We start from the raw sequence: 13,489 nt of genomic DNA, 5'->3' as shown, positions 1-13,489 counted from the left end.
CATGTAGATTTCGTTCTACAAAGAGAATCACACTTTACGGATGCACAAAGTCCATACTTTTCATACATTTCTGTTAAAATGAACAATGACTTATAACAGACACGTTCATCTTTTTAATTTTTTTTTCTGCATTTTCGTAATACGGTCTGCGGTGCAGAGAATGCTAAGCGCTGTGTTCTTTCTTTCTTTCGTTAAGCTGCATTAATCTTAAAGTTTAAATAACTTTTAGAAAAAATGGCAACGACATGCACTTTTTCCCTGCAACCACAGTACTGTATTTAGTCAGTTTTTACTTAAAGTGTTACTTAAGTGTTCCACTCAAACTACTCCGCCCACCGTTTCAGTCACTTGAAACCTGATCTCGTCTCCGTTTGCAGTTTTCAGAGCCTTCCAGATAGAATATTCAACCTAGTAGGTTTCCAATCACAGCGAGGGTAAATTTGTATGTATCCAATCAATGCGGGTTTCTTGTGGCAATTACGGCCAATTCTCCGCCCCATCCTAATGACGTAACTCTTGAGGCGGAAAAGTTTCCCGATAGACCTTCACGCTGCGTCTTGTGCCATGCTCATACGGTGGGTGCTTTACATATCAGAGATGCTGGTTCTTCGGAAGCTGCTGGTCTTAGGTGGCGATGTCTGCACTCGCGGCCCGTCTTTGGGGTGCAGAACGTGGTATACCTTTTCCCAAGCAGGTTATTGTTCCAAGTCCGAGCAGAGTCCGGCTGCGGGGTCAGGTACGAGCACTGAAAATTGTAAATACAAGTGAAGTGGGGTCTGTCGTGGGTTTGTTCGCGAAAATACTCGAATAAGACGTTCATTGTAAACTGAGCGCGAGTCTCCCCGAGCGCACGTACACAAAGACTAAATTCGAAAATTGACAGCTTGAACTATTATTACTATTCTTCCTGTATTGCGCAACGCATACGTGAATCATTTGTTCTTACGAAGCGTAAAGCAATTGTTTGTGAAATGTACGGCACAGCTGTCTCATGTTGTGACCCTGTTTAAAGTACCAGTCGTGTCAAGAGGAGGAATGCACATTGACATTTTGGTAAATGTCAACCCCATTGTTCGTATATTTATGTTTTTGTATGTGTTGTTTAAATTTATGGTGGCATTTTTCACTACCACAACAGATCGCAGTACACTGTTTTATGTTTATTAGAACGACACGCCGCATTTCCTAACACAAGTCTGACGGTTCACTGTGACCTTCAGTTTGTAAAGTTCCCTTTGGTCTTTTATACTTTGAAAGTTTTTACTGTATATGAAATAAAGATTGCCAGAATGCCTTGAATAAAGGTATCCTGTATGAAATGTGACTAAGCAGTCAGAATTTCAAGGTCCAATGATAATTCAGATCTTAGTCTTATGTCACTCTATTTCCTGTGCTCCATTCTAAGATTCTGTAAATTATATTGTAATTAATGTGTATTTAAACATTGCCTAACAGTTTGATCACAGATAATTGTGCACATTGGAAGTATCATGTAGTAATCATTTTCCTTAGGTTATTTTTTGACGTTCTTGTCTTTTTTGTTATATGCACTCTGTATTCTGTCAGTGCATCAATACAAATACATTTTTTATTTAGCAATATAGTTTTATCATAAATTGGTTCTTTCCTTCCCCTTCAACCATACAGTTTGGCTTAGAGTAGGGCCGCTCAGTTTCATTTTCTGCTGATTAAGTTACTTTGTCAGTATTTCTTTTTAATAACAGCACACTTAACCAAATACCTGGGGCATGTTAGATGAGCCCTGAGTTAACAGGGCACTAGTTATTAATCATTGTCTAATTTGACTGTTAATAGTTTGCTAAATTAAAATTGTAACTTGGATTCAGTGTAAACTGCCAGACAGTACATTTGTCTTTAACGATAATACAGAGTATTTTTCTTTAAACTTAATCATTGTTTTTTGTCACTTGCAGTTTTAAAATATTTTATTATTTGACATATTTTATTAAGTATTATCATCTGAAATTACTCGTACCAATCATAGTTTTAAGTAATGGAAACTCTTTCACATCAGAAGAAGTCATGTGATGATCACAAATTTAGTTCAGGTAAATACTCAAACTTAAATACTAGACAATACTCAAATCAATAGAATGTGAATAATTTATAGAAAATAATAAACATGTTCTGCTTTATGTTATGAGTAGAGAACACTTAATTTACTGAAACCTCAACAAGGTTTGTATTTTTGGGTCCTGTTCAGGAAGTGTAGGTTGTCACAAGGAGGTGATACTTACTTACTTTTAAGGATAAACATATTTTTAGTTCAAAATCCTGCATAAGCTTCTGTTTTAATGATGCCTTATGTTCACGTTAACATTTGTTGAAACCACTCCAAGTTTCAGCTGATGTGCTATAGATGGACTTTATTCTAATACTGTACTACATTGAACTGTTTGTATTTTCTACAAGGAAAAATAATGTCTTCTAAATTATTTGTATCTAATCACAGGCATAATACATGTCAGAATCTTGACTAATTTTGTCTGTAATGCTGCTTGCATAGTTTATATTGTCTGTCAAGAAGCAGAAAAGGGCAACAGATAAGAGAAAACTGATTGAGAATAAGTAGGCGTGATAAATAACTATTGTCAGACACTCTTGAGCATTAACTTTTTTGAACTGTATTTGTAGTCACAGCTATAAATACAGAAGTATAAAAAAGAGTTAAAACCGTTATTTATGTTTAAGGGTTGCTTGATGAACCATCTGAAAACAATTCTTTAGGTAATCTTTGACTATAAGAAGATTCCCATTAAAGTCAAGGCATGTGCTGATGAGCACATATTACAGATCAATACCTTCATAAGTTACTCCCACGATTAAGACTCCAATAATTTGTCTGACAGGATAATTTGGCTTGCTAAGAAGAATGTAAAGCTTAGTTAAGTTGAAAGAAGGATTTCATGTTGTTTGGTTTGATCTTCACTCTTCATACTAATACATTTGTTTTATGTGGAATGTTTTCTTAAAAGCGCAATATTTTGGTGTATATTCTGTATCTGCATATATTAAATGTGTATTTACATTGTTGCACAACTAATGTCAGTCTTTAACAGCCTAATTTGTTATAATAAAAATATTTCTGAAACTGAGTCTGAGGAACATTTATTGAAAGAAACCAATAAAGTTTAGAATATACAGATACTGACTGCTGAATTCAAGTGACGTGATGCAAAGATTTTCATTTCATCTGCTATTTATGCTTTTATTTCACAGATAAAGTAGTTTCCTATGAGCAGCTAAAAAGGATGCTGGCAAGTCACAATGTCCAGCTGTTTGATGTTAGGAACCCGGAGGAATTCCAAGCAGGAAGAATACCAGGATCAACTAACATTCCTTGTGCGTAAGAAGTCATTACATGTCGAATATACTGGCGCTGCCCACCATACCTTTTAAGCCTGCAACTGTGACTAGGCTACTGTGTGGAGAAAGATGAGCAGGATGTCTACAGCAGGTAGACGCAGGGTTTTCAGAGTGCGCTTCGAGGTTGGGATTCTTCTACAAGCGGGCATTCTAGAAATGTGTAGTTGTAGTAGATTGAAAAAGCTGGCTGGTGTACTCTGAAAGTTAAATTCTTTGTTTGGGAAAGACAAAAAAAACTTGTTGCAGAATGTGTTCAAACTATAGGAGTTGTGTTGTAAAAAAATTTGGAGACCTTTAGGAGGAGGAACAAGGACTGCAAATGTAAAGGCATATTACAAAAAAGTGGTAAAAAGTCTACACAAAGTTTTGATTTTTCCAGCTTTCTTCATTAACAATAAATATACAGTATATATGTATGTGTGCGTCAATATATGTACTCTGTGTGTGTATGTATATGTGTATATGCTGTATGTGTTGTGTTTCTAAGAAGAATATATTTGTGTTTTCAGCCTCAATTATCTATTTATTTTCAAGAATGGTTGAACGTTATTTCAATGTTAAATTATTTAAATAAATCATGAATCATCCGTTTTTTCTTTGTTTTTTGTTTTTTTTTGGCGTATTGCCCAGCCCTAACCCAAATATTTCCAGAAATATTTTTAATTATTGAATAAAATGTAATGCTGTCCCTTTCTGAATATCAAGTTGTTCATTTCTCGATTATCAACCTTTAGCTTGTGTCACACCATGACTACATTTTCAACTTTAATTTTGTTGTCTTGTTTTAGTGGATATTCTAGAGGAGGCTTTGAAGTTGGAGAATGTCATGTTTAAGAAATCTTTCAACGTGGAAAAGCCTGCTGTCAGTGATGACAATATTGTCTTTCACTGCCGATCTGGAAAGAGAAGTTTTACTGCCCTCGAGACTGCAATTACCTTTGGCTATTCAAGGTACTATTTTGTGTTCTTGGTCATCCTTTTTTTAACCACTCCATGTTAAGTTCTTGTCAAATTAGGAATCCCTTTGATAGGAAAGTCTTGCTATAAACTGCACTGAACTCTGTTAAAACCAGTCAAAAGATCACATATGCCTTAACAGGATTCTTGATTATTGAGCAGTGAATAAATACCAATGAGAAATCCATGTAGGATCTGGGCCTTCTTCACAGGCCTTGACAAAGGCACTCGCCAAAAGGTAACCGATTTGTGTTTTGTATTACTTGAATATATGGCAGACCTCCCTTTAACACACTGCTTAATTTTACTAAAGCAGTGGCAAAAACTGAACAGTATACCATCTGGTTGGAATTATCCACTGCTTCGCTTGTTTTTACACATTGTAACTTTGCTTTTTCCATGTGGCTTCTGTTAGCTGCCATTTGCTAACTAGTACAATTATAAGAATCTAGTACAATTATAAATTTGTGGTTGTTGAAAAGTCCCATAAGTCTTTGAGATAGCAGCCTTCTGGGAAGTGTTGGGCTTGTCAGTAATGAAAGTGACAGTAATATTTCAAATGTCAGTCTGAAGTGAAGGTGGTTGTTGAATATACATGTTTGAACATACACTATGCAGTTCCATTATTATTTATTTATTTTTTTATGTAATCAGTCATTTAATTTTGATCAGCATAATGTATGCTACTAAAATATGAAAACCACAACAGAGGTTATATATTGCAGTCCTCTGGAAGAAGTTAATGAAAGTAAAGTATATTATGTGACATCAATCTAATGTACCTTGGGACCTTTGTAAATTTTGGAAAATTTTATGTAAAAAGCAAAATTGGTATTCACCTTAAGGGAACATTCTGATTTTAGCAGAAAATCAATATTGGTTTTAAGCAATGTTATTAATCTGCTGCGATGCATGCTTAACCTCCTATAAAGGTAATTGTCTGCTTGCATTATTTTATATGCCATATGGATTTGGATGGTCTGTCTGCTTGCAGTGACAAGAAATACAAAACCCAATTTTTAAAATGGTACAATACCACCATTTTGGTATTTTTTACTACTGGATGTATGTATTAATTTTAAACCCCATCCCCTTCAGCATGCAGTAGATTACACAGGAAAAATGTACTTTGATGTGCTTGAGATTTCACAGGGATAAAAACCACCATGTGTCAAAGCAATCAAGATTCAAAGTAGGTGAAATCCTACTTTCCTTCGATGTGATCGAAACCTCACTGGGATATTTCTTGCTTTGAAGGGCTTGAGACCAAATAGGGCACAAGTCCCCTTGCTTCAACACACACTGGATGTGGGATGAGGAAGTTGAGGCATAGTGAGGTGTGGTGCAACAAGGAGGCTGGAGTAAGGTGGGGCTGTTTGGAGTTCTGTTATTTGCTTCAAAATCATTTTGATACAGGTACTGAGATCCAAAAGCTGACGTTGAAGCCAACCCTTCTTGGTAAGTGGAAATTGTCAAAGCTAATGGAGCAGAATTACTTAATTTAAGTAGTGAATAATTTACTCGGAGGCACTGGTGAAATTTTAAAGGAAGGTAAGGTTAGAGATGGAACTGACAAGGATTTTTTCACTCAAAGGCTTGTGCAAATCTGGAACAAACCACCAACTTGTGTACTTGAAGCACAGACACTGACGGCTTTTAAAGAACACTGGGATGTGATGTTGGAACAATTCGGCTATTAGGGAGTCATGAGAAATTTATTGACTGAGTGGTATCTTCTCATTTGTAAAATGTCTCAATAATGTATCACCGAGTCTCCTAATTATCTGTTTACTTATGTATTTCTTTGTTCTGTGTGAACTCTTTATCCTTTAGGGCTCGCCATTATGGTGGAGGCTACCTAGAGTGGGAAGAGAAGGAAGGGTTAACTTCACCAAATCCACAGTCTTGAGTCACCTGTGAGATTCTGAGAAAGAGGAAATTGTGGCCACCAGGGAGCGCGCTAGTGCCCCAAATCCAACACAGACAGACGTGAACACAAGTTCAGCACAACACACCTTTTATTCAGCTGTGGGAAACACTTTACAACCATTTTCCACAAAGCACTATACTAAAGCACTCTTTGTCTTTTTTTCTTTTCTTCTCCTTGTCTCTTTGTCCACCTTCACTCCTCCTCCAGTAAGCCTTGTCTTCCAACTCCTGACTCTGGCTTCGTGAATGAAGTGAGGTGGTCCCTTTTATGCTGCCCCTGGTAGCACTCCAGTTGGCCCATTAGCATGAACCGGGAGCCTCATAAAATAGGGTTGTCACTTCCTGCAGCACCCCATGGTGGTACCTCCCAGCATGCCCTGTGGTAATGCGGGCTGCTGTAGGAACCTAGGGGGGCTGCCACTTAGTACTCCAGGGGAGGTAGGGCCCTGTACCTGTTTTCTCCCCCAGTTCTCCCACTATTGAAGCATCCCAGATGGGTAAGGGCCCCCAGCCATCCGCCACAACATGCATTCACTTACTCTTTGATTATTAACAAGAACATTATATTTATCTCTGTATCAGCACTGCATCTTTAAGATTTTATTAATAAATAATGCAGTATATTTTTAAATGTGTGTTGTCATTTATTTTGTGAATGAATTGAAAGGTAGAACTGTTCTTATTTTTTCAGTTTGAATCAACTGCGTTGAAGACCTTAATTAATGAGTGCCCTGTATTTAAGAGGACAAATAATTGAGCATTCTTAATTTCATTAAGCAAATTTGTTTGGAAAGTTTATTCCACAAGAATGGGAAAGGGAGCTGCCTTTCATCCAGATGGCAGCTTGGTATAAGTTTTTCCAGTTAAGTGGAATTGATAGAAATGATTCCCATTAAATTGACACCTTAGTTTGAATATTTTTTTGACTCGGTTTTCTGTACTTTTGTATTAAGATGTGTCTGTAATAAAATAAATTACGTATTTTTCTTGTGAAACTTTCCCTACTTGACCTACCCATTCACATAAATAAAAATGTCAGTTGTAAGATGGGCATGTTCTGACAATGTCCTCTACATACAGTACAATATATACTGTATGTGTGTATATAATAATATTGAGATATTGCATGTATAAAATGTGAAAATGATTTAAACAACAGTATGAAGGAAGACATTGGGGCATAAGGTTTTCCTCGAGCCTTTTAGTATTTTATGAAGATGTTTTTTTAACATTTGTATCAATGCAATATGCAGTTTATAAACAAAGTACTGTATATTCTTCTTGAATCCTTGCCAAGTAAACTAATAACTGTTAACTTTTATAAAATCTGTAAAACATACAGGGAGAGTTACAAAATAATAATCTACAGTGACAAAGGTTCCTTTTTATTAAGGTCAGTAATATACAAGCATTAAACAAACACTCATTTTTATTAAACTGTTTTTCATTATTCAGTTTATTTGGATATCTGCTCTTCTTGCTTGACCTATAGTGATTATTCGCTTATCCAGTCTGGTGAGACTGCTTTCTAAATTTAACTCGAACCCTAAGTGATTTGCCAATAAAAACTGTGCTCATGCCACCCAGGAAATGTGAAAATATCAATAATTCTTCAATTTCAAATCAAGTTAATACATTTTATTTATATAAGTTTTTTTTTTCTCCGCATACATCTGGCAGTGTAAGGTTCAGGCATGAGCATAATGCACAAATGCTGTAACTTAGAAAAATGGATGGCAGTGTTTGTGTAAAGATCTAATTGTTGCATTTCCATACTCCCTACTGCTAACTCAGTTTTGGAGTGAATTTAGTTATACACCTTTTTTTTAATTTATTAAAAGCAAGTAACATTCCATACAAACAAGTAAAACTTAGCAAAGCTAAATGCAGTTCAACCCCCACCCAAGAGAAAGAAAGGAAGGTCAACAGCCAGAGTAAATCTTAAAGAGTAGAAAAGAGGGAGGAGAATCCTATTTCCCAATATAAACACTTATTCTAAAATGTTATTGATTAGATCCTGCTAGTTTTTAAAAAAAAGTTTTGAACAGATCCACTAAGTGAGAATTTGATTTTTTTTCCAATTTCAAATAGTACATAACATCAGTTACCAACTGATTTAAAAGGTGGGCTAGGATTCTTCCAGATGAGCAAGACAAGTGTATGTGCCAATAGTGTGTAGTAAAGGCAATTACAGTTTGTCCTTCTCCACTTTAAGCCCATCTGGGAGTACACCAAACACAGCTGTTAATGGATTAGGTGGGAGTGTGACACCAAGGCTGTCAGGTAGGCACTTAAAATTTTGGCACAGAATGATGTTAATTTGTTGCACACCCAAAACATGTGGCCCAATGAGGATGGAGCACGATTGGAACGTTCACAGGTTGGATCTTGCACTGAACACATTTGAGACAATTTTAAATGAGATAGATGTGCTCAATAAAAGATTTTAAATTGGATAATTGTATGGTTTGCGCATATGGAACTGGAATGAGTTCTGTGCAAGACTGCCTTCCATTCCTTTTCTGAAGTTTTAAGTAAAAGATCCTTTTCCAACTGTACTCTGGGGTCTTTGAAAGGAAGGGACTTTAAAATGTTTTTATATATTATAGAGATGCTGTCTGAGTCCTCAAGAGTGATCAATATTTCTTCTGGAACAGAAATAGGTGGGTCATGAGGAAAATTGGGCAGATTTTGTTTAGTAAAGTTTATGATTTGGAGATAGTGGAAAAATTATGTTGATGGGAAGCTAAATTTGGAATGTAATTGTTTGTAGGATGCAAAGACATAATCTAAGTGATTTAATCCTGTACATTTTTCAAACATTAAAAACTGTGCATGTTTGAGAGGGTTGACAAAGGTGGCTATTGTGTAGAGGTGCCACAGATAAAAGCTTCTCTGTCTTGAAGAGCTTCCTAGTAGGGAAGATTCCCAGACATTTTTCATTCCCGGGAATGAAACTGCTATAATTCCCGGGAAAATGGGAACGGCCAAGCTATATATAGTGTGTAAAAATCGATCAAGAAATAAGAGTTATAGTTGAAAATAATTAAGGAGGCGCCATTGCTACAGCTTGCACTTCATCAGACAACAGCTTTGAACAGCAACTTGAAATTGCAATGCGTCAGTCTGTTGCATCCGCATTATCTGTGCCAAGAAACTTGCCATCACAGGATGATGACAAGAAACTGGATGCATCAGTAAAAGCTGAAATGGCAGTGTTTCAGAGCAACAGCAAGCACGGGCGTTGTTTAGAACAAGTGTATCAGTATCTGATGATTGTGCCACCTACTTCAGTGGAGGCAGAGCGTTCTTTCTCAGCGGCTGGTGTACTTCTTCTGCATGAAGGTGCGCTCTCGCATGGACAACCGCATGCTGGATACATTAATAATAATTCATTACATTTATATAGCGCTTTTCTCAGTACTCAAAGCTCTATCCACACAGGGAGGAACTGGGAAGCGAACCCACAATCTTCCACAGTCTCCTTACTGCAAAGCAGCAGCTCTATCACTGCACCACCTGTGAGGACATTGTGCTTTCTATGCTCTTACTACCACAACTAAAGATACATGTACTTTTATGACAGCATGAACTGCTTGTAGATAAGGTTAGTCTTTTATTTGTGTCAACATATTGCAGTAGTTTTATTAAAAATAAGTGTCAGTTCTAAAACCTTTCACATGTGAGATGCCTGGGAATTAAGTGCAGGATTCCAGAATTCCCGGGAATGGATAAACCCATCCGGGAACGGATTTCTACTTCCTACATTGGTTCCGTATTCTGAGTGAAGGAAGGACAATTGGGTTGTTTGTATATTAATGATAACTTGTATTTACTGGGACACAAAGCAAGGAATATAAAGAAGTTCTGCAGGATTGTATTTCTATTGCAGGCCAAGCCTGTGTGTGTTCATCAATTTGTGTCAATGTCCAGGTTTTTATAGCTTGTATATTTGCCGTCCAGTAATAAATTTGGAAGTTGGGTAGAGCCATGCCACCTTCAGCTTGAGGTTGTTGTAGGGTTGCCTTTTTGGATGAATGTAGGTTTTGAATTCCAAATAAATGAGGTTATGATTGAATATCATTTCTTAAAAAATGATTTGTTAGTATATATGGAGATGCTTTGAAATAGAAAAAGAAGCTTAGGAAGGATGTTAATCTTGGCGGTGTTAATTCTCCCTGCTAAACTGAGGTGGAGAGTAGACCATTTATGCATGACTTGTTTAAGTTTTTCGATGCAGATAGCAAAATTTTGTTGAAAAAGAGCTTTATATTTATTTTTGATGTTTACTCCTAAGTATTTAAAATGATCTGTGATAATAAAAGGGAAGGTGTACAATCTGACGTTGTTTGCTGGAGAGTTCACTGGGAAAAGCACACTTTTATTCAAATTAATTTTGAGTCCAGATATCTTTTGAAATTCTGCTAGTACAGTTAAGGCTGCAGGCACTGAATTTTGTGGGTCTGATATATACAGTACCATATCATCTGCATATAGTGATATTTTCTGTTCATGTCTTTCTCTGATAATCCCCTTTATCTCTGAAGATTTTTTTAAAGTTATCAGCCAATGGCTCAGTGGTGATTGCAAATAGCATAGTGACAGGGGGCATCCTTGTCTAGTACCACATTCTAGTTGGAAGTAGTCTGAAATGTTGTTAATACAAAATATAGCTCCATTCAACCACATCAAAAGATTTTTCTACATCCAGAGATAATAAGATCTTGGGGATGTTAGACTTTATGGGTAAACATATTACATTAAACAGGTGTTGAAGACTGGAAGCAAAGTGTCTGCCTTTAATAAATCTGGTTTGGCCCTGTGATATTACCAAATGAATTACTTTCTCAATCCTTCCAGCTAGAAACTTCAAAAAGTATCTTAACGTCATTATTCAGCAATGAGATTGGTCCACATGATGCACATTGTAATAAGTCCTTATTTTTCTTAGGAAAGGTGGTAATTAATACTTAGTGAAAAGTTTGAGGTGAAATTTTATTGTTTCTGGCTTTTATAAATGTTGCCAATAAAAGGGGAGCTAACTTATTTGATTTTTTTTTATAAAGTTTGGCAGGGTAGCCATAAGAGCGTGCTGCTTTCCAGCTCTGAAGTGAGGTAGCGTCTAGTAATTCTGATAGTGCCAGAGGTTTATCCAATTCCTCTGCACTGAGAGAATCAAAAATGCATTAGAATGTGTTTTGTATTCTTTAAATTGAGTAGAATATAAGGACTTATAGTAGTCTCTAAATGTGTGAATTATATTTCTATGGTCAATGGTTCTGTCTCTGTCTGTGTTGGTAATTACTGGTATTGCCTTGTGAACTTCCTGCTTGTGCATTTGTTGAGCTAAGATATTATTACCTTTCTCTCCATGTTCATAGTACTAATGTCATGATTTAAAAATGACTTGTTCCATTTCTTTTGTTGTCAGAAGGTTGAGTTCTAATTGCAAAGCCTGTCCTTTTCTGCAGATTTCCTCATTAGGGAACCTGACATGCTCTTGATCTATTCCAGGGGTCTGCAACCTTCACTATCAAAAGAGCCATTTTGCTCCCTCTTCCTCCAAAGAAAAATAGTCTGGAACCGCAAAACATAACACAGCTTATAAACTTTTAAAAGTTTTAATCTTTTTTTAGATTTTACATGTTACAACCACGGAATACAACAAACAGAAGTGCAGTGTGCATGTGTAGGCCTACTTTGAAATAAATTTAACTGAACTCTGCAGGCCTATTTGAGTCCTTCCTATACCTGTATAAAATTAAAATAAAAACTAGCCCACTTTAATATAAATAAAACATTTAGCTGTAGCTTAGCAGCTTTAAAAAAGTAAACATAAAATTCCATTTCAGTGTGCTCTCATCCTCTTCAGGTTTCCCTCTCAGCCAGCAATCAACTGAAGCACCTGAACATACAAAAAAACCTACATCAGCTCCGGGTCTGAAATGTGTTTTTTTTTTTTAAATATTAGCCTATTAAATGCTATTGTTCTCACCTGTTTAATGTGACTTCTGTTTCTGAAGTTCGCTGCAGATCATCTCTAGCACTTTGAGCTACTTTTTGTATGAAAATGTGCTATATAAATAAATGTTGTTGTTGTTCTATGTCGGGGCTATACGATGTGACTTTGACCTTCACACAGGACTGCAGGCTCATGTGTGAGGTGGGAGAGATATTTGGACTTTATGAAGTTCATTCTTGAGAAAACTTGCTCACATAAGTATGTTGAGCCAAAGATGGACAGGACTCCAAATGCATATTTTTTCATGTTCATATATGTTTCGGGAATGGCACTCCATGTATTGAAAACAAGTTTGTCGGGTTTGGGGAGGGTTTCAATATCAGTCCATTTGTGCTCTTTAGCGAGAGTAGCCTTCTGACGGGCGACTTCTTCAAGATCCGCTGTCAGGCATTTGAACTTGGACACCCATAAATCTTTATCCGCTATGCGGCCAGTTCAATTTCTAGATCGGGCTTACTTACTCCTGTGAATGCGGATGTGTTCAGCAGGGATGGGTCGATGTCCAGGGAAGGAGAGAGTGTTTTTTTTCTTTCTGAACTCACTGAATCTTTCTCTAAATGCAGCTTGCATTGCAATAATTGTACGGTGGAAATAATCACAATTTATGTGAATGTTCACTGCTTTGAACTCTCTCAGGGAGGGGAAGTGAGAGAGTGTACCTTTCTGTACATCTCTGGCAAACACTGTCATCATGCGCTCAAACAACAAAACATTTAAAGTCAGAGAATAGATGCTCTGATATTTTTATGAACGATTCTTTCATGTATTCTCCGTCTGTGAACGGCTTACCCCTCCTTACGATCTCTTGAGCTGCCACAAAACTAGCAGCTGTAGTTGATTGTGGAGAAGTGATCCACTTTTTGAAAGTATGTTTGCTCTGTTCAGCTTTCCGTTGCAGTTCCGAAATTGCTCTCTTTCGCTCATCTTCACTTGGGTATTTTTCAGTGAATGCTGAGTGCTTGTTTCGAAAATGTCTTTCAACGTTACATTTTTTGTTGTTCGATAATTTATCGCCACATATTAAGCACACCGGTAAGCCAGCGTCGTTGGCGGTGAAGGCAAATGCTTCTGTCCACGCAGAATTAAACTCTGTTCTCTTCTGGGATTTTTCATTTTTGGGATTTATTCATGGTTAGTGCAGGGGTCGCACACTCCAGAAGCCACGTGCAGGTAAAGGCGAGGGCTATTGACGTA

At 36.8% G+C, this 13,489-nt stretch overlaps 1 protein-coding gene and 1 long non-coding RNA gene across 2 annotated transcripts; one reads left to right on the top strand and one right to left on the bottom strand.

Moving 5' to 3' along the window:
- The first annotated feature begins 525 nt into the window (after positions 1–525).
- On the top strand, positions 526–6,904 carry si:ch211-161h7.8 (thiosulfate:glutathione sulfurtransferase). The gene is made up of 4 exons (XM_028792407.2): positions 526–736; positions 3,241–3,363; positions 4,176–4,338; positions 6,178–6,904. Exons 1-4 carry the CDS (start codon positions 565–567, stop codon positions 6,251–6,253), a joined length of 534 nt encoding a protein of 177 aa, XP_028648240.2. The 5' UTR covers positions 526–564; the 3' UTR covers positions 6,254–6,904.
- A 1,014-nt stretch (positions 6,905–7,918) lies between these two features.
- Positions 7,919–11,778, bottom strand: LOC127527666 (uncharacterized). The gene is made up of 2 exons (XR_007934852.1): positions 10,023–11,778; positions 7,919–9,172 (listed from the first exon to the last, which is right to left on the bottom strand). It is a non-coding gene; the product is annotated as an uncharacterized LOC127527666 (long non-coding RNA).
- Positions 11,779–13,489: the final 1,711 nt, after the last annotated feature.

The sequence above is a fragment of the Erpetoichthys calabaricus genome, chromosome 4, assembly GCF_900747795.2.
Source record: "Erpetoichthys calabaricus chromosome 4, fErpCal1.3, whole genome shotgun sequence".
In the NCBI taxonomy this organism is placed as follows: domain Eukaryota; kingdom Metazoa; phylum Chordata; class Cladistia; order Polypteriformes; family Polypteridae; genus Erpetoichthys; species Erpetoichthys calabaricus.
The sequence above is the reverse complement of the archived record's forward strand: the minus strand, read 5'-3'. Positions and strand labels throughout refer to the sequence as shown.

Bases quoted from the DNA above. Each gene is read 5' to 3' on its own strand.
- si:ch211-161h7.8 (XM_028792407.2), top strand. From the start codon at position 565: ATGCTCATACGGTGGGTGCTTTACATATCAGAGATGCTGGTTCTTCGG. The intron at 737-3,240 runs GTACGAGCACTG...TTTATTTCACAG, and splicing joins GAGTCCGGCTGCGGGGTCAG to ATAAAGTAGTTTCCTATGAG. The intron at 4,339-6,177 runs GTACTATTTTGT...TTTATCCTTTAG, and splicing joins ATTACCTTTGGCTATTCAAG to GGCTCGCCATTATGGTGGAG.